This window comes from Ochotona curzoniae, unplaced genomic scaffold, assembly GCF_017591425.1.
Source record: "Ochotona curzoniae isolate NIBS_2020 unplaced genomic scaffold, NIBS_Ocur_1.0 contig_1071, whole genome shotgun sequence".
Lineage (NCBI taxonomy): Eukaryota > Metazoa > Chordata > Mammalia > Lagomorpha > Ochotonidae > Ochotona > Ochotona curzoniae.
The window spans coordinates 15838323-15865709 of record NW_024464939.1 but is presented as its reverse complement, the minus strand read 5'-3'; the positions used below and the strand labels follow the sequence as shown (position 1 = coordinate 15865709).

At 38.6% G+C, this 27387-nt stretch overlaps 1 protein-coding gene across 1 annotated transcript in view; it reads left to right on the top strand.

The window, feature by feature from the left end:
* The first annotated feature begins 8382 nt into the window (after positions 1 to 8382).
* Positions 8383 to 27387, top strand: part of CRISPLD1 (cysteine rich secretory protein LCCL domain containing 1) — a 45197-nt gene continuing 26192 nt past the window's right edge. The window contains exon 1 of the mRNA XM_040995533.1: positions 8383 to 8693. Coding sequence (XP_040851467.1) covers positions 8436 to 8693 — 258 coding nt within the window. The 5' untranslated portion in view covers positions 8383 to 8435. The remainder of the gene's footprint in view (positions 8694 to 27387) is intronic.

Below are 27387 nucleotides of genomic sequence, written 5' to 3'. Positions count from 1 at the left end.
TACCACATTTTAAATCTTGATAATAGCATTTTGAAATCTGTATTCATTCTTGGGCTTATTCTCAGGAGAAGAGTTTACCTCCTCCCTTATGTCCAGGATTTTCTGCACAACTTCTTAAAATTGTCTAATCAAAATTAATCTCTTAATCTCTCCCTTGTGAGGTAGCACACATGTATTTGGACTATATAGACCTTTTAAACAGGAAATGCTAATTATTTCCTGAAAACCATGGATTTGATTTGTTTCACTTTTGTTACTTGGATCCTTAAAAATTACCATTAAAAGTAGAATGCAGGGTTTTTTGCCAACTATTTTTCATGAACTAGTTGGCTAATGACAGTTGAGAAAGCTTTCATCCTCCTCATATTAAATGAAAAGCTCATCTGTCTGTGACATTAATTCAGTAGATGAAAGGGTGAATACTTTACTTTTTACAATGCTTGCCTTTCAGCAACCCTTCCTAGTAAACCTGAAAGGCAACCTCTAACCCAGGCTCATTGTGAAGCACTTTTTACAGCTCTAGGAAGAAAAAGGATCATCTAAAGATGAAGAAGCAGCCAGATTTCTCATGCAACCCTGAATGTGCTTCAGATATACTTGTTCGGTTTTGGGAGTTATTAGCATTACCAGTTGATCTCAGGATTAAGAGTTAAAGAAAATAAACTACAGTGAGTGTTTGAACCTGAATGGGCAGTTTTATAAACAGCTGTGTTCAGTTTACATGAATAGTATCTGTAGTGCCTGTTGTGACTTGTTATCCCAGCAATGCTAACACTGTGCATACACCGGGTCTGCACATTTATGGAAGTCTACACTGCTGATATAATACATACACAGTAAAACACCCAGGAAGCACAACATCGTTCTCAGAACAATCCTTACTTTACATCAAGAGACATTTTTCTATGGAGGTTTAGGACACATTTTTTTAAACAGAACGAAGCTTAGGATTGAATTACATTTCTTTTGCTTAAAAATGTATTCACATAGAAACTTGAACACAGCAACCTAAAACAGTACTCCTAAAACTACATAAACACTTAAAAATTGTTCATGGTAGTGGGTCTGGAGATATGTACACCAGGCCTGATTTTAGTTTTAATTAAATAATAGTCTGCATTGCCTTACTTTTCTGCAGCACAATTATGTATCAATGTTTTAGTATGTTTTCTCTCAAAAGAAAAAACATGATATCCTCCGTTTATTTCATGGATTCCAGTTTTCCTGTCCACAGGACTGTGCATCCGTGGACATATGAGTACTTTCCTGGGAAGTACACAGTATTTCAAAATTCCAACATTGTAAAATATAGAGACTACATAAACACATTCTCTAGGAAATGTTTGCATTGTTGATGAAAAATATAGAAATGGCTAAAATTGACAATCCAGAAAAGGATGAGGTTTAGAGAAGTAACGGTGAAAGAATTTGGTTAAATCAGTGAAAAATCTCTGTGGAAGAGAGTGGTAGGGGTGTAGCTACTCACAGCAAAGCAGTGGAAGAGTGCAGCCAGTGGAAACACCGTCGGCCACAGCACAGAGGCATTCATGGGAATGAATGAAAATATTTTCCCAATTGTGAATGGGGACACATGGCTGGTAAAAGACAAAGACTTGAAAATGAATCATTGTACTTAGTCACTTAAATCAGTAAAATTTAAAATTAATGGTGAAATCGTATTTAACAATAAGATTAAATTAATTTTACACATGTCAAGAGATAAGGAGTTTCCAAGTTGTGAAAGCCATATGGGTCACAGCATTTGCATTTTTAAGTAATTTAAGATGCTAGATTTAAAGAATTACACTTTATTTTTTAATTCTGAAATTTCAATCTTTTTCCCAGAACAAATTAATGAACTGTTTTATAAATATGACTAAAAAAATGAAGTTGTTTTAGAATACCATTGAAATTTTAAATTATTCCTAAGTAAGGGAGTTAGGGGGATGAGATAATTTGTTTTAAGTGTATTCAGTGTTAGAAGAAAGAATGTCTAATACTCCACCACATTGTAATATGACTACAGATCAAAATAACATATACTTAAAAAAAGAGTTAAGATCTTGAATGTTTTACACCTAAAAAACATGTATAATACATGTCTTCTCTTAGCGATATTAATTTTTTGCAGTTTAAATTGGAAACAATTGTCATATTCAACAATAGAATGTTCATCAAAAGAAAAGAAAATTGTTGTTATTATTCTTAAGGTCTTCAAAAGATTATTAGAAATTATGATTTATAAAAAAATACGTGTCTAAATTCATGATCTTTGCCCAAATGAATTTATATTTCAATTCTGTATTTTTGTAACTTTTAAAATAGTTATCTCTTATTGGAAAGTCAGATATACAGATAGGAAGAATGACAGAAAGATCTTCTGTCTGCTGATTCACTTCCCAAGTGGCTGCAACAGCTGGAACTGAGCTCATCCAGAGCCAGGAGCCAGAATCTTCTTCTGGGTCTCTGCCATGGGTGTGGGTGCAAGGCTTTGGGCCATCCTGGACTGCTTTCACAGAACACAAGCAGGGAACTGGATGGGAAATGGGGCTGTGGAGATTAGAACCTGTGCCCATATGGGATCCTGGCAGGTGCAAGGTGGGTGAGGACTTCAGCTGCTAGGCTACTGTGCTGGACCCTCTGTAAATTTTTTGAGGTCTGCATCATATACCACATGGATAAATCTCACAAAAATTAAATAGAAAACAACAAGTACAAAAAGGTCAGGTAATGGAATCACCTACTTTATGACTTCATTTGTGGAAGAATGAAAAAAAAAACTGGAAACAACAACTGTTAGAGAAGAAATCAGAATATGGGGTTAACATTGGAATTGACTATATTGTGAAGGGTGTACCAAGGAGGCTTCTAGAGGGATGGTTCTGATGTTTATCTTAACTTACCTAATTTCACATATACATTTTTTAAAAAAAGATTTATTTATTTTTCTGGGAAAATCAGATTTGCAGAAAGGAGAGACTGAAAGATCTTCCATAGACTGGTTCACTCCCAAGTGGCCACAATGGCTGGAGCTAAGTCAATCTGAAGCCATGAGTTAGGATCTTCTTCCAGGTCTCCCACATGGGCGCAGGGACCAAAGGCTTTGGGCCATCCTCTCCTGCTTTTCTGGAGTACAAGAAAGGAGCTGGAAGAAGGGAAGTTGTGTCAGGACACAAACACTGTGCCCATATGGGTTCCTGGTGCATGCAAGGTGAAGACCTTAGCTATTAGGCTACTGTGCAGGCCCTCACATATATATTTAACTTTGAAAAATTTCATTAAACTTTCTGCTTCAATTTTTTGCACCCTATTACATGTGTGCTACATTGTAATAATCAAGATTTAATGATCACATTCTTAGAATTCAAGAATATTATTTATTAGAATGTTGTCAAATATGCATCCTAAATCACATTGAGAGTAGAACATTGCTTAAATACTCATAAATATTCATATATTTCAGAACTTGAGGCAGAGAGAAATGTCAGCTTTGGATAAGAAGAAAAACTGAGTCTTATGGTGAGAGAGTGAAAACTGTTCAGTTGTGGGAAGAAATGTACAACACATAGCCAAAAATATTACATAATTTTTATCATGTGTATTGCCAATTATTTCTGTCTGCCAGTTGAATTTTTAAACTGAGTGATACTTTCACATTTACAAAAGCACATATAATATCTTCAATTTGGTTCATATAAATTAATAATGTTTGATCTTCCTTGAGTTCTTTCTACTTGCCTACAGTGAGTTCCTGTATTAACTGATCCTAATTCACAAAGTGACTGGATGAGACAGCCACTTGACTTTGCCTTCAAAGAAGAAGGAGCCCAGATGCACAGAGGCCACATTGTAATCCAAGTTCAATTACTAGTTATGTCATGAGATTAAGTCAGATAAATAAAAATGTCATGTTTAAAACCATTGTATTATATTCATTTCACCTCCCAGAACTTAACAGGAATTTTATTCTTACTCATCCAGCGTGGAGCATGGACTTATATTTAACATGGTGGTGATACGGCAGACATGTGGTTGATAAGCTATACTGAAGGAGATGCCTTGAGATGAATACATACCTATTTTATAGGCATTCAGGGATAGAAAAGACACATATGAATACTTTAAAGAGGATTGATAACTGCACACAAGGAGAAAATAATAGCATAGAGAAAATGACCTTGAGAGAAGAAGGTTTGGAAGGTTTCTTAATTGTGAAAATGTACTTATTGAATATTTAGGTCTCTGTGACTCAGTATATCTCTAATGTTTTATAGAGAAAAATGGAAGGTAGGTGTGCCCGTGATTGTTCAATGGCAGGGAGATTCAAACACTGGCTCTACTTTGTCACCTCCAAGATGCTCTGTGTCTGCCCTCAGTCTTACCTTGACACACAGTGAGTTGTGTCTTGAAACTTCACAAAATCACACATTTGTACCAGAAGAGACATTTTCTTTATATCTCCTTCTATCACAAAAGAAAATCCTTACCCCTGCTGCTTTTTTTTTTCTTAAAGGTTCATTTATTTTTATTGGAAAATCAGATGTACAGAGAGGAGAGAGGAGTATCTTTCATCGGCTGGTTTACCCCCCAAGTGGCCACAATTGCCAGAGCTGAGCTGATGTGCTGCCGGGAGCCAGGAGCTTCTTCTGGGTCTCGCATTGGGTGCAGGGTCTCAACACATTGGGCCATCCTCGATTGCTTTCCCAGGCTACAAGCAGGGAGCTGGGTGGGGAACAGGGCAGCCAGGACACAAGGAGGCAAGGAGAGGACTTTAGGCATTAGGCTACCCTGCTGGGCCCACACCTGCTCCTTCTTAAGCTTAAGTTAACATCTGTCCTTTCAAAAGTCAGAGTTGTGTAACATGTCCATGCAGAATTTGCCACTGTCGTGAAGAATAGTGTGTGCAGACTGGCTTTGCTCATGAACATGTACCTCTCGAGGATGCTTCTTAGACAACATGTGAGAATGTGATCAACCTGGTAAACCTGAGGCTAGCAGATTGGAAGGAAATAAGTAGAAATCTGGTTATTGGTTAGGCAAACTGACATATGCCACAGGAAAGTAATAGTGCTAACCATGATCATGCTCAGCTCTGGTCACTGTGGCCATTTGGGGAGTGAACCAGTGGGTGCAGAGTCTTTCTCTTTGTAAATCTGATTTGCCTTTCCAATACAATTCTTTTAAAGAACAAATAATAAGCATAAAGTGGCATTTTTGTCTGAGTTTTGAGTGAAGACATTTTCCCTATGTTTGCACAGAGATTTCTCAACATTTAAAAATGGAAAAAAAATCCTTGAATACTCAAGAATATTGTGTTTGATCTTTACACTTTAAAATATTTACAGCATGGTGATTGTGTTGAAACTAACAGAAACACCAAGCCCAATGATACAAGTTTCTTCTTCTTCTTTTTTTTTTTTTTTTTTTTTGCTTAGGAGAAAAAGGTTGGCTATTAACACCTTAACAACAAATTTTGTTTTCTTGAAATATTCATATGGTCTTATCTGTTAATTGTATAGAAAGGTTTATAAACAAACCATCCAGATGTTTCTGAGTACACTTCATTTCCTCATCAGCTTAAGTTTCTTTTTACAATCTCAATTTAAATTCTCTTTGGTACATTTCAAGTATTTTATTTCTTTCAGTAGCTATTAGTTTTTCAGCATGCTTTTGAGTTTCACAGGAAAACTGCTGATCAGAATTACATCTCCCCAGTGTGAAGGCCGATACAGTAACACTTGCTATGAATGTGCAGTCTTTGTTCAGTCTTTTATGGAGAAAGCCAGCATTCTGAACCTTGTGCATGGGAATTCTGAATAATTATTTGAAAAAAATATATGTAATGATTTTGTGTGTGTGTACTTAAAATGCCAAAGAGTTGTAAATGATACACGTATACTTCCTGTGAATGTTATTTGCACCAAACCCTTTCACCTGCACATTTCTGACAGGTTGCTTTTCTTTTCTGGGAGAGAGGAAACAAGCATTAATGGACACCTGAGGCTTAGGGCTGAGATTTTTTTTTAGGCGTGATAACTAAAAAGAAGTGTTGTGGAATGATGGAAAGAGACAGCTAACAGTTGGGGTGATGTGACTGTTACTATAAATGTTTGGGCCCATGCTACTGTATACATAGAGATTTGGAGATAAAGAAAATCACAATTACGAGCAGGTTAAGGAGAGAAGCAAAACCAAATAAATTTTTCACAAATACTTTTGAAATGAAAAATGTGCCTGGGTGCCTGAGGATAAGTCTTTATTAGTTTAAAATTAGTGATTTCCCTTTTCCAGGTAGCAACTTAGGCATGGGGAAACTCAACTAAGAAGTTGAGGGTATCCTATGTATTTATTCCATAAATCAGTAGACAACAAAAAATGCTGCTGACACTTTGGGAAGACAATGTTGCCTAATTATGTCTCAAGGCGGGGAACTCAACTGTCAGGCCAAGCTGGGTCACAAACTGTCATTCAGTCCATGGAACTGGTTCCCATCTGGTCCTCATCAAGGCTTATGGGATCCGAACAGCACTTCTCCATTCTAACTACTAGGTCCTGGAAACAGATGTGCAGCCCTGGAGGAAACAAAAGGAAGAGTCTGTCTGCCCCCTTCCAGCAGTTCTGTGTCTCCAAGACTGCAGGTGTTCAGCCCATCCACACCCACCCGGTGCTCTCCAGAACAACACCTCCTTTTCTGTAAGCGCTGTTAGAGGTCATGTTCGCATCTCACCAAGCAGAACTAGAGGGAGGACCTTTGCAGGCAAGAGTAGCTGGCAAGGGAGCCCTGCTTGCACACACCCCACCACTGCAGGGTCCACAACTTCCCCGCCCCCTTTTCTGAGGCGCAAGACACGCCCACAAGGGCCCAGCGCCCAGCCTACTCTGCGCCAGGGCAGAAGCAGGGCGGGCAGCTGGTCGCGTTGCCCGCAGGCTCCTGGCCAGCACTGGTTGGGGGTGGGGTGGGGTGCGGGTGGGCGAGGAGGGGCGCTCACGTCACGTGTGCGCTCAAGGACCACAATAAATGCCCGCGAGCTCTCCGGAGGGCGGAAGCGCTCGGCTCCTGGCTCTGCAAGCTGCTGCTGTCTTCTGAAACAGAAGCGCAAGGTCCCCGCTGAGTTCCTCCTGGAATTCCCACCCCTGGTCCCTGCGGATAATGCTCAGAGAGGCACTAGAGCCCACTTCGGCAAGCTGAACAGGCAGCCTGCTCTGGGTCCCAGCTCCAGCTGCTACCTTTGAAGTGCTCTGTGTGCCCTCCTTTCTTCCCCGGTTGAAAAGGAATCACAGACTCAGAGACTCGCGTCCTTGCTGTAGCCTGCACCCTTGTCGCCTCTGGCCTCGCAGTTCCTTGCTGCTTGCTGACCTGGACCCTGTGTGCAGTGGTGGGTGGAGGCTTGGGCGGCTGTGGAGGTTCCCGGCTCTCTAGGGAGCTTTGTGCTGGAGAGGTAAGGACTTTTCTCAGATGGTGCTCTAGCTGCCACTTTTCTCTGGCTCCCCTCATGAAAAAAAAAAATGTGTATGTATGTTGAGTTGTGGGGGCAACTTGTAGAAAATAAGCCCGGAAGGTGTCTGGGCTCGTTGGAATATGCAGGGGCTTGCTCTTAGAAGTGGCTGTGACTTTCGCCACCTCACTTTGCCACGCGTTTTTCATCTGAGTTAGGCCAGCACTGTGCACCTAGCCGCCCGCTGTGCTACTTGAATAGTATGTGCGCTGTAGGTAGAAGTTGCCAGAAACTAAAAGTTCCTCTGCATATTCTTGCCTGTGCTGTGGATTGCAGACCGCAGGTTCACTCGAACCTTTGCAGAAATGGTGAGGGTCTTTCCTTGCGCTGAAGAAAAAGAGTTTTCCCTGACCTCAATTATTTTTTTGGCAGTATTTGATTGGGGCCACTAAAGCTGTCCCTGTGGATGCAAAGTAGTTATTTTAGAGTATTCCCCTTTACTTGTAGAATGCTGTGAACATTGTGAATGTGAACCAGAGATGCACACTGAAATAAAATAGTGCTTGAAATACAAAATGATACCTTAAATTTCTCTAAGAAAAATAAAAGGGGTCCTCTACATGGAAATTAATCATGCCAGATAGGTAATGCCACGTATAGACTACAGATAATGTATAGAGATTTAAATTCTTGCAATTTAGAAGTTATTTTTAAGTGTTGACCCTTCTGGGCTACTTAAGCAGTTTATTTCATCTTCTTGGATAGTATATTGGTGGAAACAGGGTGCTATAAAAAATCATCTGTAGGAAAAATGGGTTGGAGACAAATCCCTTCAAAAAGTGGATGCCAGTTTTATCATGTGGTGCTCTCCTTGTAATTGCTTTTGTTGTAATACCTGCCGGTAGTTTCACCGTGCTCCTGTGACATGTCGTTATAGCTCAAAGAAGTGGAAGAGCGTTTCTTGGAGATCTTCCCCGGGAAATCCCGAGGCCATTCACTATGAAGTGTAGCGCGCGGGAGTGGCTCCGAGTAACCGCAGTGCTATTCATGGCTAGAGCAGTGCCAGCCATGGTGGTTCCTAATGGCACCTTATTTGAGAAGCTGTTGGAAAAGTACACCAATGAGGACGGGGAGTGGTGGACGGCCAAGCAAAGAGGGAAGAGGGCCATCACGGACGATGACATGCAAAGTATCTTGGACCTTCATAATAAATTACGAAGTCAGGTGTATCCAACAGCTTCCAATATGGAGTATATGGTAAGGAAGTTTATTATGTGCTATTTGGGAAAGAATTGCTTGCTGATATTTTCAGCAGCCCCTATGGTTAAATTCCTTCATATTGTCTTATCCTGTTTAACCAGTTGGCCTCCATGAACTTTGAAGAAAAGGTTTACTCTGACAGAATTTTCTTCTGTGTATTCTGTTGTTACTTGGTATCCCTGTTATTTCTAAGAGCTCTGTGGAAAGCAAACAAAAAACTCTGAACTATAGAGTAGAACTCAGTGCCCATAGATGCAGTATTCCTACTGGGTGCTCTAAATGAGCTTAACTGCTGACCCTGCTGAGCAGCTCTTGCATTTACTTTGACATGACTTGGAATCATTGCTTTCTCAGTCCTCACGGAACATTCTTGTGCATGGTGGGTGTGGAAGATTCAGAAAGAATTTAAAGAAGCTTTCTTGAGTTCTGGTATAGATAGTTTCCGGTGGCCCCCGTTTCCTGCAGACACGTTAAGTGACTGTAAAGGAGCATGCACCTGTAGCCCTGGAACTTGGGCACTTAGTCATCTCCCTTTCCTGTACAAGGTACACTTCTGTGCTCACTTTATATTACAGTACTTTAACAGTTTTTTTTTTTCTGAATGCCTAATGTGTAAACTCTGAAGGATGAAAATAAGCCTGGGTAAAGGGTTAATTGAAAATGCACGATTTATCCTTAATCACCTTAAACTTACCCTTAGAGTAAATTTGAAAATTTAGGTAACAAAATTATTTCTTTAAGACTATAAGCATTTGACTCATTAGCATATCACATCATATCCTCCATGTGATTGGAGAATGCACTAGTAAAGTCTTAAATTAAATAGTGACTGGAGACAGTGTTGAATTAGCATTAGAAATGATAGTTATCTTTTGAGTATTTTGCCAGACAAGAATTACTTTATTAAAAATTCAGTTGAGAGGTAGAGAGATAGACAGCTCTCATTGGCCAGTTCGCTCCTTAGATTTCCACACCTAGCAGGAGCCAGGAGCTGGGGACTCAATCCAAGGCTCCCATTGGAGTGGGAGGGGCATGACTCTGCACCATCTTGTGCCTCCCAGGGTCTATATTGGTGGCCTGTTTGAATTTGGAGCCTGACCTGAGAGCAGAACCCAGGTTCTTTTGTATGCGATGTAGGTGTCTTAATCACTAAGCCAAAAACCTGCACCAAGCATATGGTAACTTTTAATGCATTTTAAGTTTTCTTGTTTTCTGGCCTGTATTTCTGCACTTTTAATGAGTAGTTCTTGTTAAGTGCATTGGCTCCAGTTGTCCATGACCCATCAGAAAATATGGAAACATATTAACTTTTACTTGAAAAATAATTTAATCCTCAGAGACCTTGCAGATGAAGTATTGGGCTGTGGGAATCAGTTTGTGAGGCTTTGAATTCTAGCATGGAGCCCTACTGACTGTGTGAATTGTGAGTTTCCTTGTGTTTACCACATGCCCTTGCCTCAAAAGTTTGCTGTGAAGATTGAATGAGATAATGTGAATGAATCGTATCTCACTTTTAGGCGTATTTGCTATGTTTGGGACTATTATTGCATCATATGAGGGTACTTCAAAAAGTTTGTTAAAAATGAAAAGACAACCTTATTTTGATACAGAAGTCAAGAAATCTATTCATCTGAGGGGTCGTCCAAATATCCATGTATATGCATATTATAAAAAAAAGCGCTGTCTGTGGATTTCAAATTTTTTTTTTATTGTTATTAACATTGTATTATGTGATACAGTTTTACAGGCACTGGGGATTCCCCCCACCCGTCCCGTACCCCTCCCCCCATGGTGGATTCCTCCACCTTGCTGCATAACCACAGTTCAAGTTCAGTTGAGATTCCTTCCTTGCAAGCATATACCTAGCATAAAGTCCAGCGTCTTGGATTTCAAATTTTTTTGTACCAAAGTAAACTTTTTTTTTAGGCCTACTTTTTCAAGACATATTTGAAGTGTTCTTATAAAAAACTAGGACTGTTTCTGTACACTGTTTATTACAACCTCTGAGGAAATGACTAGTTCTTCTCAACATTATGTGCAGGATATTATATCTGTAATGTTTTCCACTTCTGATTTTGAGTGTTTTCAGCTGTTTGTGCCAGGTGAGAAAACCCTATGGCTCCTTTACATGTGACCCTTTAAACAGAAAGTGCCAGGTGGGAAAGCTTTCCAGGAAGGCCTCTGGGACCATGTGGATAGGGATTCACTTGCTCTCTATTTACAACAAAGAAGCATTTGGGAGTTCAAACCCACAGAAAGAAACATGAGAATATTTGTAAGCATTTTAAGTAATCTGGAAGTCATGAAAGAACAGTTCTGTGATTCGTGTTCATGACTACCTCCAGAAATACTGTCTATTGTATAATGTCAGGTCTGGGGTGTCTACGTGAGTTTCTTTTTAGCTTCATTGGTTTCATTCTGTCCTTGAAACGCAGATTCAAAATCCAGCCAGGGTTTATGTTGTGTTGCCCTTAGATACTATTAGCCCTGGAACCGTGTCATGGCTATTAACCAGACTTCAGAGAAGTGTGTTCACTGCCCAATGGCTTACAGTGGAATACACTTTCTAGAATACACATTTATGAGGAGGACTGAAAGATAGTACTATTTTTTTTTTGATTTATGTGTTTTGGAACAGTAAAAAAAGATATTGATGAATTATTTAAAATTACAATTCATTCAAATAGTTACTTAAAATGGATTCTAAGAAAACAAAATTAGAACTGACTAAAGAATTGCTGCCTGGAAAATCCACAGCAGTCTGAAAAATGCTACCACTTTTGGCCACTTATAAATTATATAATATGCCATACTGTGTATTTGGACATCCAGTTACTTTGTGTGTGCTTATTACTTATTTTAATCTCCCTCCTTTTTGTCGAACCCCTGGCAGCCAAACCACATTCATGCTTATTCATATTACATCCCTACTTTTCTCCTACCATCATTGAACTTGTAAGATTAAAGATAGAAAGGCATATCTTCCTTTGAGGAGTTTGTAGGTTGACAAGAAGGACTAGACACATTTGAAACATTGCTGGTAAGCAATGACACAAAATTATTTGTTCCTATCTATCAAAAATGTCAGGGGGCCACAAAATGGTGGGCTATTCCTGATTGTGGGAGCAAATCAATAAAGAAGATCCAGCAGATGCTAATTTATAAAAGTAATTGAGACCATGAGTTGTAGAAAGGAGTCAAGAGCACATTAGAGGAAGAGGAGTTGATAAACATGTATGGGGCAGGCATTGGCTGGATAGTTAGTTATAGGAAACTAGAAGCATGTTGGGTTGATTTAAACACAGGCTACTGGCAGAACCAGGAAGAGGAGGAATGCATTGTAATGATAGGAATTAATCATTACAAACTTAGAGATAAACTACATTTATTTTTGGATAAATTGATAACCTGGAGATGTTAGATCATCCAGTGACGTGGTTGCAGAAGAGGTAATGTACTTATGGGCGGTAGGGAATTCTGGGTTTGGACCTAGGGAGCATCAAATTTTGTCTTTGCTGCTGCTTACCTATTATGTGGCCTGGACAACAACTATTCTAGGTATTGCTTCTATATCTATATCTATCCTGTATCTTTGGTTATTTCAAGATGAATATATCCAAAATACAGCCAACTGCATTATCCATTTCCTGTACCTAATTGGGCAATCTACTTTCCTTCATTTATTTTTTCTCAGGGAATATAATGAACATTTGTCAAAGTCCCTCTAAGAAGTAAAAAATAAGGGCCCGGCAAGGTGGCGCAAGTCGTTAAGGTCCTCGCCTTGCAAGCCCGGGATCCCATATGGGCGCCAGTTCTATCCCGGCAGCCCCGCTTCCCTTCCAGCTCCCTGCCTGTGACCCAGGAAGGCAGTCCAGGACGGCCCAAAGCTTTGGGACCCTGCACCCGCATGGGAGACCCGGAAGAGGCTCCTGGCTTCAGATCAGCATAGTATTGGCCGTTGTGGCTCACTTGGGGAGTGAATCATCGGATGGAGGATCTTCCTCTCTGTCTATCCTCTCTGTATATCTGCCTTTCCAATAAAAAACAATAATAAAAATAAATCTTTAAAAAAAAAGAAGTAAAAAATAAGAAGAAAATTGGATACATACTCAACTTCAGCTACCCATTACTAGGCATGCAAACAAAATTATTTTTAAAATTCTAGAGAGTCCTTAGGAATGTTTTTGAATCTATTCTGTCTTATCATAGTCTTTGGTCATTATCTCACATCATGTTGGTACCACAGCTTTGCACTCAGCAGCCTAGTTTCCAGTCTCTTCCTGCTTTATTTTTTAGTCTACCCAGCTTGCTATTACTAAAGCTGAATTTCCCCTCAAATTAATCTGTGTTGGTCATACAGCTGCACAAAAATTCAGCTTTGCTGCTCACAAGTCTACGCCACCTTGGTTAGCTTGTAAAAGAAACACCTGTAGTCTAATTGGCATGGTTGCCTTTATCTTTCTTGTGTGTCTATGAACTTGGGTTGCCAGTATCCTTTTCCTTCTTCTGATGATGGATGTGCCCCTCAGGCCCCTGAACACCCTTGAGTATTCAGTGCCTTGGCATCCTATTTCTTCTTAACAAACTCATTCTCAAGACTAAACTCATACATCGTCTCCCTATAGGCTTTCGTGGGCATATCCATTCCGCTGTCTCGTGCCTGGAGTACTTTATTGTAGTTGATATGTAATATCAGAATTTTGTTGCAGTGAAAAGTTACTTCTGCTTGTCATTCCATGTCTTTCAGCTGCTGGAAGAATTGGGAGCATACTTTACATATTTTTTAAGCCATTGCCCAGTAAATAGAAGGCGTACTTAATAAATGTTTGTTGATTGAATATTGTGAAATGTTCAATAAATAGGCATTGAATAAAGAGGTGGATGAGGGAATAGGAAAAGTACATGTGTAACAAATATGGAGGTTGGGCAAGAAAGGGTATACATTCTGAAAGATAGAATGTTACCACTATGAGAGATTGGAGCTAAGAAACATATGAGAGGAAGACATGAATGCTTCATGTATTCAGCTTTTTCCCTATTTTGTCAAATATTATAGGATACTAAGGAGATTCTATAGTGTAGATTTATTGAGCTTATAGGGAATATATTCAAATGTTCTAGTATTTATTTATTTATTTATTTATTTATTGGGTGATTACCATTTGTCATAAAATTTAACTGGTCTTCTAAAAATATTAGAAGTTGATTAAAATTCAAGATAGTTTACTCTTAAAGTATATTTAAACCCAGAATGTACCTTAGCAACCAGGACATTTGGGCAAATTATACAAAACCACCATTTTCCGCTGTTAAGTCCTCTTTCCATGTTTGGCAGATATTTTGCGAGGAGTGTTGGTGGCCACGCATGCTTGTTCTCACCTCACATCTGGGTCAGGATATGGGCAGAATCTTTGCACAACACTTTTCCACACGTAAAGCAAAATACATCTGAGTACACATTCTTTTGCTAGGCAACCAGTAGCTGTGAGCCTAACACCTGGTACTCTCAGCCTTTGAGGCATATTGCTGGGAAGAGTGGTTTCATTTCAGTTTGTCACTTAGATTCTACAAAGCCGTGGTGAAAACTGAAAACCAGGTTCTGTTGTTGTTGTTTTCTTTGTTGTGTTTCAGAACAAGTAATTCCAGACAGTGGGTGGACATTGGCAGCCTAATTGATTGGTTAGGTTCATGTTGCTCTGGGATATAAAAAAGTCAGTTTGTTACTCTGCTTATTTCCATTCAGTTATATTTCCTGACACTGCCATCAATAGCATGAATGCAGAATAACTGCAGATTAGGAGATGACGACCCCATTGGTCATTTATTTATAGTTCAGTGTTCACATGTTTTTTAATCTCACTATAAATTGCAGAATTAGTTTCTATTAATATGTTATTGCAACTCTTAATTCCTAGAACAGTGATTTTATATGTCTGTTAAGTAGCACTTCTCTGAAGACTTTCAAAAAATGAATATTTTATCTTTTGTTAATGTACCATATCTATATCCTATTAAAGCAACAGGAAATATCCCTGTTGGTTCAAAGACTATTGTCATTAGCAAAGGTAACAGGATTTCTTTATTCTAAATTTAGAATTGTTTCTTTACTTTTTTTAGTATTCTTTAATAATGATTAGTTACAATAAAATTGTTCTTTGTACACAAAATTTTAATGTTTACTGAACATTTTGAAATACTTGTTTTCCTTAGTCACTGACACTTGTTTTGTTTTTGTTGTTTTGGAAATTGCACGGTAGGTGGCAACTCCCAAGAGTTACAACCTAAATTCTTTTGAATTTGGCAGTTACCCTGGAGTTCTGGGAGAGTCATTCCCTGTAAATGTAAACTGCATAAACATGCTTAAGCTTAAGGAAGACAAAAGAAAAGATGTAGTTTCTATAGGGAAATGGAACATCCAGAGCCAAGGAAAGTACGTTTATTCGTTTCTTCATTTGGCAGGTGTTAAAGTTAACCATAAGCCAGTTACTGGCTAGGGCGCAGCTGCAATTGGAGCAATTGTGAAGGCCCCAGACCTGCTCAGCCAAGGGGTCCCTGTTACTGACAGAGACTGAGCATGGGAGGAATTGTGGGGAACGAAGTCAGAGATTTAATCTTCAGAGACAGATACAGGTCATGGTAAAGATTCTCTTTTACTTAGTGATTAAAGTGGAATGTAGATATATGAATAAAGTAGAAAGTATGATTTTATCTTTATCCAGGATCATTTTTGTTTGAGAATGTACATTAAACATTAAGATGAGGAACAACAGTATAAGCAGAGTAATCTTCTTATAAGAAGTAATCTTTGCTATAATCTTACAGTGAATACTGACTAGGAGAGGGTAGTGGCTATTAATGGCAAGAAATAGAAAGCATGTAAGTATAAAGCATTATAATTATTGCAGTAATCTTGAAACACTCAAGGAAACTTGGTATAATATTAATGAAATTGAGTTGGCCACCGAAGCAACAACAGGTTGGGATTTCCTACACCTGTACAATATCTGAACCCATCCAAGCCTTGGTTGTAGTTTTTAAAGACTCTTGGGCAACTCCACTCTTGTTTATATGTCAGTGGGAAAGATTTCAGATCTCCTTAATGTGCAGGGGTTTCCAGAATGGCTATAAATATTTGAGAAGTCACTCCTTTCCTCATACTAATTTGTTAACATTCTCGCAAGAGATTAAAAGAGGCAAAGCTCAACCTCTAGCTGCTAATTCTCAGAATATAGATGCTTTCTGTTTTCCAAATACTGTCCCCTTCCTTTCCAAAACCCAATCATCTTCCTCACGCTCCATCAATAAATTACATGAAAGCTTAAGCCTGAGAAGCAAAATAGGACAATAGTCCAGTGGGTAGGTTTTTGAATGTGGAATGTTGTGTATAGCTGTTGCCTGGGGCACTGTGATACCTGCCCAGTTCTTACTTTCTAAGAAAAGGAGGAATGTAGATAGATTAGCTTTTGGTGAATACTCTAGCTCAGTTTTAGGTATATTAACTCTAAGATTTAACTTACATATTCAAGTGCACCTGTCAACTATGCCGTCAGATACACGTAGTGTAATGTTGAACATAAAGCTATAAATGATCAGCATTAATACAGCACTTTCCATCATGAGGAAACATGAGATTGTCTAGGGAGTAAATGCACAGATTTTTAAAAATAAGTGCCAAATGCCCTTTCAAGGGTAGAGAGGTGGGGAGGGTGACTTTTCAGAGTTATCAGTTAAAAAGAAATCCAGGAAAGCATGATGGAAACTAAATGAATGCAGAAAGGCTGATCCAGTTGTTATGTGCAGCATATAAAGAAAGCTTAAATAAAATAATTGCATTTTTGATAATTTTATGACATGTAAAACAATATGGAGGCTACAAGAGAACTGATAATATAGTTTCGGTGGCCATGTATGGAGCCAGCAGTTGTTCAAGAGTGGGACGAATAGTTGGCATTTGGTACAGTGTTTGAGATGCTAATTGGGATTCGACATTTCAAACCAGAGTTTCGGAGTTTAAATCTTAACTCTGTTTCTGATTGTAGCTTCCTGCCAATGTGTGCCCTGGTAGGCAGCAGATAACAACTCAAAGACTTGAGCCTTTGCCAACCAAGTGGGAGATCTGGTTTGAGTTCTGGGTTCTTAGAGGCTTCAGCTTGACTCATCCATGACTACTGCTGGCATTTGAGTTGTTGAAGCATTTGTTAAGACAGAAAGAGATAAAGGACAAGTGAGAATGAAATCAGGAGTTTTACTTTTTTTGGCTAATAGCAGTTTGAAATGTCATAGCTTAGTTACTATTAATAGTGGAGAAATGAGATTCACTATAAAAATATGGATATCCTGTAAATGTTATTAGAAGCTACCTGTCTCAAACTGACTGGGAAATATCCTCCAAGGGGAAAATGGGCAGAGGTTGCAGCCTGGACTAAAACACTGTGGGTGGGGCGAGGGTTGAACAGAAAGAAGATGAGAAGATGCAAACAAAGAAGTAAAGAGGAAAAGAACAAATGGTTAGTAAGTTTGGAGGAAAAGATGGGATACACTCATGTCTCAGAAGCCAAAAGAATGTTAAGCAGGGAGAAGGGAACTTTTCTCAGTGTCATAGAAAAGCTACATAACATGAAGATTCAGCAATGGACTTATCAATGCAGAGATCATCGGTGACCATAATGAGAGTAATTTCAGCGCTTTGAAGACTCTGAACTCATGAAGTCCTTATGAAGAAGTAAAAAAAAGAAAGGGAGGCAAGGGAGTGGAAAAGTAAACTAACTCCTAAATATAATAAAGAAATTAGGTAGTTACAAAGAAGATGGGAAACTTTGCTTTTGTTATTGTTTTGTTCTTGTGTTTGAGAGAGTGTGTTTATAGGTTGATTTGAAGGGGAAAGCCAAGAAAGCACTTAGCATAGGAGGTAGAAAGAATTACTACTAAAGCAGTTCATTTATTGTAATAAAAAAACTCAAAGCAGGAGATTTAGGCTTTTGAAAATCGACAGAAATTTTCAAGTGGATGCCTTTGTTTTTCCAGTTAACTGTAAAGTTTCATCAGCTGAAATTGAATGACCAAGAAAGGAGGGATTCCGAAAAAAAAATACTGGTGAGAATGTGGGAGAGAAGTACCTGAATCCTCTGTTGATGGCAGTGTAAACTAATGCAGCCGTCATGGAAGACAGTGTTTAGATAACACAAATCTCTAAAAGTAGGTCTACCATGTGACTCAGCCATCATGCTCCTGGTAATTTTTCCAAACTTAATGGCATCAGTATATGAGAGAGTTACTTGTACCCACATGTTTGTTGCAGCTCAATTCATGATAGTGTAATCAATTCAGATATCCATAAACTGATCACTGGAGACGGAATACTACTCAGTCATGAAAAGAATAAAATCTTGCTTCTTTGCAACAGAATGGATCTTACTGGAAATCATTATGCTTGGTGAAATGTCAGTCCCAAAAACACAAATATCATATATTTTCCCTGAACTGTGATAACTAATTCACAGAATACAAAAAAAGTGCACTATAGGAGTGAGATTGACCTTTTGGGATTTGATTATCATGTATAGCCTATGTGTATACTCCTGAGGAATACTAAGTTTTTTTTTCCTACGTATGTTGTGTTGTTATCTTTACCTAATGGGGAGATTGTGAATTGAAATTGTGAAAGTCAGGAAGAATAAATAAGGAGTAAGGAGCGTGAATCGAAAGGAACATAGAGTGGGAAGTAGCACTGTACTCCTAAAGCTGTACTGTGCAATGCACGAAATTTATTCACTTATCTAATAATTTAAAAGAGGTAATACTTTGAAAGATAATGTAAATAAATATTTCTTATCAGATATATGGAAGGTTTTGCACACTTTAAAGTTGCTTGTTTCATGGCTGTATAATTGCATAAGTGTTTTCTGAGCAGGAGAAAGTTTACTGTCATGTGTCTAGTTTCTGCCAAAAGTCATGTTTAAAGTAGTATTGCCTTCTCTGGTTTGCCTTTGATCACACAGCTCCATCAACACACTTCTCATGGTTGCACCTTTTCAATTTTTAGTGCAAATACTTGGCTGGGAAATCTCTAGAGATAAGACACAGATGGTAAACACATGTTAGTTTATGGATTGATTTTTAAATGATTCAGATACTAGATAATGAGCCCAGTAACATACAGAAACATGCCAAACACTGTGCTTAAGGTTCACATTGTACACCCAATATTAAATATATGTGATTTTATAGTAGCTATAAAATCTCATTATGGAAATGCTGTCCCAAATATATAACATTGATTAGCAGTTTACGGAATTAGCCAAAGATAAAACCGGAACTATGATCAATGAATCTCATTTTTGTTCTTTTTTACTTTTTTTTGAAGATTTATTTTTTATTTTGACAAGTTACTTGGGGGGAGGGGACATAGTAAGACAGAAGAGCCAGATCTTCCATCCACTGGTTCACTTCCCAAATGGTTGCAAAAGTCAGAAGTGTGTTGGTCTGAATCCAGGAGCCAGGAGCTTCTTCTGTGTCTTCCACATGGATACAGGGGCCCAACATCTTGGGCCAACCTCTGTGCTTTAGTGGGCCATTAGCAGATAGCTGGGTTGGCAATCAAGCAGCTGGGAATCAAATTGACACCCATATAATATGACAGTGTTTCAGGAAGATTAGCTTATTTCCTCACCATGCCAGCCCCATCACTTTTGTTCTTCTTTTGATTAGGTAACAATCAGTAAGTGTGATTAAGTCAACTTTTGAGGGAAAGATGGAAACAGAATTTCTTTACTAGCAGGTCATCAGCTCAATGACAAAATATTAGTATGGATGCAATTCATTTATTAGGACATGCACAGTTTTTTTTTAATGTTTTTGACAAAAGAGCAGAAAGTGTTTATTGTGAAAAAGCGACTAGATATGACTTGGGTGTTAGAAATAAGTAGTCAAACAGTACTCAGACTTGACTGTGTATGAGATTTCCCATGCAGATTTTGATTCAGTGGGTTTGAGTGGATGTAATTGTTGTGCATGCCTGAAAAAAACTGCCAGGAAATGTGGCAGTCATGCCTCCTCACTTTAAGGAGAAACCAGGCTTTGGTTTTTTTGGAGGAAGCGAGGTTTTAATCACAATGTGAATAGATGACTCCAGAAGGCAGATAAGTTTATTCTCGCCTCCTCAGGTATTACATTCCACTCCTTTTTTATAAAGCAGCAACTATAACTGAGTTTTTCAGAAAAACAGAAGGTCCTTCTCACTCACTTTTATGAAATATTTAAAATATAAAATCATGAGAAAGTTTGCACAATGAGACTCCCAAGGCTTGCCACTGTCTAAAGCAGGAGGTGCGGAAAATGAGATTTCCAAATTAGTGACACAGTTTGGTTGTATAATGAGCAGTTGAAGTGCAAACATGCCAAGGATAAACTTTAAAGCCTCTGTGAGAGATAAAGGAGGTAGTAGAAAATTTAAGAGTTGGAAAGTACTGGGGAGGGATGACAACTAGATAATAAGGTAATGGTTATTTGGAAAGGGTAGGAATAGCCTGGGCATTTCTGTTTATGGATAGTCCCCTGTATGTGATTGCAGCTTGATATGAGTAACCAAACAATGAGTAATCCAGTAAAAAGTACTGATCCTAAAACATAAACTTGTGTCTTAGTACTTGTTCAGGACTAAGACACTGAATGACTGTTTGAGATCAGATGATGTCTAGAGAGAGGAGACCAAAATCATTGAAAGTGTTGGGGGAGAAGTGGCTCTGAATGAAGATAGAATAAGAACATCAGAATTCCTGCCTGCAAAGAAGAAGCCAAGATTCTGGTAAATCAAGAGTGCTGTGGATTAAGCAAGTGTCACCTGAACAAACAAAGGCAGCAGTGCTGTTCCACTTGACGGTCTGTGAGATAATCCCATATGCCTTTGGCTTGTTGATACTGACCCTTGGCAAGCCTGCTTGCCTTGCAGATGGGAGTGCTCAAGCCCTCCATGTTTTCTCATGAGTTTCCACACTTCCTCCAACCCTTACTTAAACCATGACTGTACCTGTGTAAACTCCCCACCCAGAGCTGGCTGCTGCCCTCAATCCAAGTTCGTGGCTTTCACAACCTTTTGTACATGCCTCTGCCTCTGCTGTTAACATTCCTGCCCCTTTCTCTAGCCTTACATTCCTTTGTGGAAAGGTATTGTGCAAAAGTGATCTTTGCATTCCTGGGCTAATGCTGGTTAGACAGAAAAACAATGGAATGAATGAATGAAAAAATGAAAAAAAATCTGGGTTTTCAACAACCTCAAGCAGATGGAAAGGAAAAGGATATAATTCTGCCTTGACAAGTTAGGGATATTAAAAAGCTTTGAAAGCATTTTTTCCCAGTGAAGTATTATATTCATGTTTCACTTGATTTTATATTAACAGATATAGCAACACTTTGGTTAGGACAAAATCATTCTTGAATAATGATGATGGATTGCTAAGTTATCATTAACTGTCCTTCAGGGTAACATTTGGTTTCTAATATGTCTGTTTTATTTTTAGCATGATGACTATATCCCCTCAGGAGAGAGGGGCAAAATCTTCCAAGACTTAGAATGGTCAGGGCAACTGCTTTTAAGGTGTTAATCCTAATGTAGTAAGAAATATTGAATAATGTGTTTTAGACTACATATGAATAATAACTTCACGATAAAAAACAACGACCAGAGAAAGCTTCCTAGGTATTGTAATAGTGTTAGGGGGAGATTGTGTGGTAGGGACTGTCCCAGTAAGCATTCGGATGACAAGATCCTTATCACTTAATTGTTGATCAGGAATGATGTGTGCAGTTCATTCTGAGGGGAGGACATGGCAGTCATGATCTCGTTAAGCTTCTATTGTGAAGAAGCTTAAAGCATTGTTCTAACTAGCGAAAAGAACCTTGTGCATGTTATTCAAAGCAGTCTGTGTGCAACACACTTTTTTTCTCTTGTGCACACCTGCGAAGACACACCTTATTTAGGGTCAGTTGGTACCCACTTAACATTTAATACACATCTTTTTATTTGAAAGGCAGGAGAGCTATTGATGGCTTTCTTCTGCTTCACTCCTCAAAAAGCAACCAGGGCTGGATCAAGCCAGTGTTTGAAACCTGGTACCTGTCTGGGTGCACATTAGCAGGTAACTAATCAGGAGTGGAAACAGGATGTAGACATAGGCACACCAATATGAAGTGCAGGGTCCCAAGCTCCCACTTATCCATAGTTTGACTTTTCAAGTGAAACAATGACTACTAATTATTTCTGAACTTTAGATTTATTAATGTGTTTAAAATATTCCTGTATTTCACACACACGTGTGTGTGTATGTATCTGTCAGCATGTCTTAAACTCAGGGATAGAGGCTCCAATAGAAATATAATCTTGAAAATTTAATGCTAAAAAGATTTGATGATATTGAGTGTTAAGAAATTCTAAGCAAAACTAGAAACAACTTCTTCTAACCTCACTGTATGGTTAATATTGTTTGAATTTTAAATTTCAAAATGATAGTTTACTCTTTCATTAGAATTTTTGATGGCAGTGATTATCTTAAATTTTCAAAATTTTCCCACTTATTTTCCATTTCATCTGAGAACCACAGGTACAGAGATCTTCCAGATGCTGGATGACTTGGCATAGCTGGGGCTAGACCAGGCCAAAGCTAGGGACCAATAACTCAATTCATGCCTTCCACATGAATGGGAGTACTTAAGGCATCATCTGTTGCCTTCCCTGGGTGCAGATTTGCAGGAAGCTTAATCAGAAAAGGGAGGAATCAGGATTAGAACCAGGCATTGAAATGTGGGATGCAGCTGTCCTGAGCAGGAATTTAATAATTGAACTAAAAAAGCACCTCCACTTTGCTTTTTTAATCATTGAAAATTTTGAATGTGAATTCCTACTTTATGAATACCAGAAGTGATCCAGATGCAAATAATGTGGTATATTAATCACAACAAATTATGCAGCATGTTAAAATAGCATAAGAGTACATTTATTGAGGTCAGTATGTCCCAGGTAATATGTTTTTACCAGTAAATATGCCAAGATACTTTCCTTCTCTGGTGTTTGGTTCTCAATGGAAATGCCAGAGTTGAAGACACAATTCTGTGTGTGTGTGTTAGTGCTCACTTGAAATACAAAAGTTGAAGGCAAAATTGTGTGTGTGTGTTGGTATATGTGTATGAGAATGGATTTGTGGGCACAGATGAAAAGATATTTAATACAGTGTTCTGACATATTCTGATGAGGACCTTGAAAATGGTGTGTATGTATGTGTGTCTGTGATTGTTCTCAAAGCCATTGTTTAAATGTTGTAGGAGATTTTGCTGTTACCATATTTCTGGATAATGTCTGAAAATCCAGTTGGGGATACTGTAGTTGTTAAAGGAGCTTTGAGTTTCCTAGCAGTCAGAAAACGACAAGAAACTGTGGTGTTTTAATAGTTGTTAATGAATGTGTGTAAGTGCATCAGTTTATCATTCTTGATAAAATTCTAAGTGAAAACACAGAAGTGTGAAGACAGTGTCATAGGAACACTGAGCGATGTGCAGTAGTATAGCAGTTTCACTAAAGTATGGAAGCATCCATGTGAATGTTTCTTATTTTAATCTGTCGTTGGTTTAAATGGAATTTCTGTTGAGAGATTTCAGTTTCTATGGTTTCATAAGCATCTATTTGAATTTGCACTAGAAATTTTTCATTTGTTAATCCATCTGTTTTCTTTTTTGAAAGTTAGATTTCTACAAGTATAATAAATAGCAGCAGTTATTTTCTGCTTATTTTGATATGTCAATATAAAATACTAGCTAATGCATAAAAGTATTCTAATTCATTTTGAGATTTGTTTTTACTTTTACATTTTTCTAGAGCTTATTTTCAAATCAGCCTTGCTATAAATAAACACAGGGATTAATTCTTATAAATTGACCCAATATCCATAAAGACATAAATGATTGAAAAATTAGATGATGACATTTTCCTACTAACAAGGGATTTTCCTAAATTTTGAGTTTGGCCTTTTTATAAGACAATAAAAAATAATGACAGACGCTTAGCCTTAAAGTTATAAGAAAATCAGCAAAACCATGAAATTGACAAATAGAATTCAAACTAAATTTTCCAGGCTTGGCCTTTATCTAACGTGGCTACATTGTGGATTTCTTCCACCTGAATTCAAATCAACCATGTATTTTTGAAGCTGGGAATTTAGTTGTCTCTGATCTAAGCTGTTGCTTACCTTTAGGCTGTAGGACAGGAAATAATTAATGTGTAATATTGTTGATCTGTTATAAGCCAGGTTTTATATTCGGTACTCCTCGAAAAGGCTCAGCAAGTAAGGCACGGTTTTTACTTAGAGTTGTGGTTTGGGAAAATGCATGTTTGGCAGAGTTGGTGACACTGTTTGGTACACAGTGGAATGCCCTGGCTTCCAGGACTGGCTCAGCTCCTAATCACAGCTTTGTGCACGTGTACACTTTGACAGCAGGAGATATAAGGGTGCCTCCTAACTGTGTGGGCAACACAGCTTTTTTTTAAAGCAAAGATTGATTTATTATTACTTGAAAGGTAGTTTTCACAGCCGGAAGGAGAGATAACTCTCATAGCTACTGCGCCAGGACTAACCCAGATGTTCTGGGCTGCAGGATTCCACCTAGCCCGACCACTGCTGTTGAGAGTATTGGAGAAGTGAACCTGTGTCTGAAAGATCTCTGTGATGTCACTCTCTCCTTTCTACAATTCAATAATTTTTTTAAAGATTTATTTTTATTATTTTTTTTATTGGAAAGGCAGATATACAGAGAGGAGAGACAGAGAGGAAGATCTTCCCTCCGATGATTCACTCCCCAAGTGAGCGCAACGGGCCGATACTATGCCAATCCGAAGCCAGGAGCCTCTTCCGGGTCTCCCACGTGGGTGCAGGGTCCCAAAGATTTGGGCCGTCCTTGACTGCCTTCCTGGGTCACAGGCAGAGAGCTGGAAGGGAAGCGGGGCTGCCGGGGATAGAACCGGCGCCCATATGGGATCCCGGGTGTGCAAGGCCAGGACCTTACCACTTGCGCCACCGCGCGCTGGGCCCTAGTTCAATAATTTTTTTAAAAAAATAAATAAATTCTGATTTAGCCATATCCATAGTGATATGGCTAAGGTAATGTATGGCAATGAATTATGTGCTTTTAAAGCTTCAGAGAAAGTTCAAATAAGACTTGCATTGGGAATGACTTCCCAAAGGAGTGTGCACATTCCATAGAGGAAGGATAAAGGTTAGTATTTCTAAGTTAAATTCTTCTCAAGTAAATATATTTTCTTTTTTTTTTTAAAGATTTATTTTTATTATTTTTTCATTGGAAAGGCGGATATACAGAGAGGAGAGACAGAGAGGAAGATCTTCCATCCGATGATTCACTCCCCAAGTGAGCGCAACGGGTCGATACTATGCCAATCCGAAGCCAGGAGCCTCTTCCGGGTCTCCCACACGGGTGCAGGGTCCCAAAGCTTTGGGCCATCATCGACTGCTTTCCCAGGCCACAGGCAGGGAGCTGGAAGGGAAGCGGGGCTGCCGGGATTAGAACCGGCGCCCACATGGGATCCCGGGCGTGCAAGGCGAGGACCTTAACCACTTGCGCACCGCGCTGGGCCCAGTAAATATATTTTCAAAGGACAATTCAAAAACATGGTGTAAACAGTATAATCCTTTCTATTGCGATAATGTGACTTCCAAATTATCACAATAACATGTTATTATGCCTCACCATAAAATCTCAAGCCACTTTCCTTCCTCTAAAGCAGGTGTCAGCAGAACAAATGGGTAAATAAATCTCTATGAAAGAGTGTCCCATGTTTTTTAAATTCTGCTGGTATCAAAAGCACTGCAGAAAAGTTGTGGAAAGCATTCCTCAGGATTCAGAGATTACCTCTGGTATTTAACAACTGGACCTCACCTGCTCAGAAAAGACTTTGTAGTTACAGGGAAAATGCACAGGGATCGTATTTCAAAGACAATGCTGTTAGCAGGCACTGAGGCCCTGGCAGTCCCTGAGAAAGCAGCATTACCCCAGACAAAGCACATATCAGGGTATCCTGGAGATTAGAGTGAGGCAGGTGAAGGGTGCTTTGTTTAAAATGTATGTTAAAACAAACACTCTGAACAAAACGTAGCACCCTAATCACGAAGACTAGAAAGAAATGCCTCTTCATGTTGAAATAAAAATTTACTATGCAGAAAAACTCCCAAGATTTTTTCAATTAAGAAAATTGTTTCAGTAGCATGTAAGATGATTTTAATTAAACCTACATGTTCAGTATCATGCTATCATGCAGTATTGTAACAGAAGCATGTGACAGACCTAACTCCTCATGGGACAGCAGAGGCATCCAATTTTCACAATCCTTACATTTTCTACCAAATTTCTATTGATTCATTGCATTTCACTGTCAAAGTTCACCTTCAACACAGGCTCTCCACAGCTGAATCTAGCAAACCTTAAGATACTTATAAACTGCCTAGATACTTATAAAGGTATCTAGTTAAGTAAATTCTGATTAGTAGGTCAGAAGACAAATTCAAGCTATGATATTTCCAGCTAGAACCTTGAGTGACGTTCCAGCGAGCACCTGAGCAGTCACAGTTCTCAGCCACCAAATCCTTTGGAGATGTTCACCCCATGACTTGGAAATAAGATAATTTACAAGCCAGTGTTTACTGAAGTGGCAGTATAGCAGGAATAATCTTGCAAAGGTGATATTTAGGAAAAGATAAGAAAAGATAAATCTGTGTGTTGAACTTTTCCCACCACTTATACATTCTTGGGTTGTCTGAAAAAATTCAATGCAGAAAAAAATGAGATGTCAAAGTCTCTATCATCATCATCTTCAGGACAAAGCAAAGAAAGATCTGGGTTAAGTTTTTAATAGTATTTTATGTCTTAGTTAATATTTATTTATTTATAATATTTATTTCTTAGTTAACATTTCTTAGTTAACTATGAAAGTTTTCAGTGTGTCTTTTGAACCGATTCAGAAACATCACAGCTCCAGCACTTGGACTCATAATTAGAAAATCTGAAGCTGAATTAATTATGTCATCTTTCAGATAACAAACTATCATAACCCAAAGTGTTGTTATACAATTGAGACACTCTTATGGATTCTACAAGCAATTTAGGGTGTTTTCTAACAAAAGTTAGAATAATAGGATTTTAGAGCTAAAATTGAAAAGACTCATTCCAGTTCCGAGATGTTATAAATAAGGGAATTGGTACAAACTTGACATGATCAAAAGAATAAATTTAAAATTCAGGTGTTTTATGTCACTTATAACAGCTTGAGTCATTTGGGCTTATGTCTCATCTGTAAGAGAACTAGAGAGGAAGGTATGTCACTAACGTGCCTGCATGCCCAGCAGTACCTAACAGCAATAAAGGGATGTTTTCTCACTGTTGAAAGCCTTTGTCATTTGTTCATTTGTTGCAGCATCTTGTAATGGAGTGGGGAGTCTGGGGTGGATTCTGCGTTAAATACACGTGTGTATAGGTCTGAAAAGAAGGGAGCTTGTAGAAGATATTTTTTCAAAATTCATCTCAAAAGCATGGGTGATTAAAATCACAGTTTTATAGGTTTTGCTTGTGTGTGTGTGTGTGTGTGTGTGTGTTTTGTGGTTTACTTGTGCAATTTTAGTGTTGAGGAAGTAGGATCAGA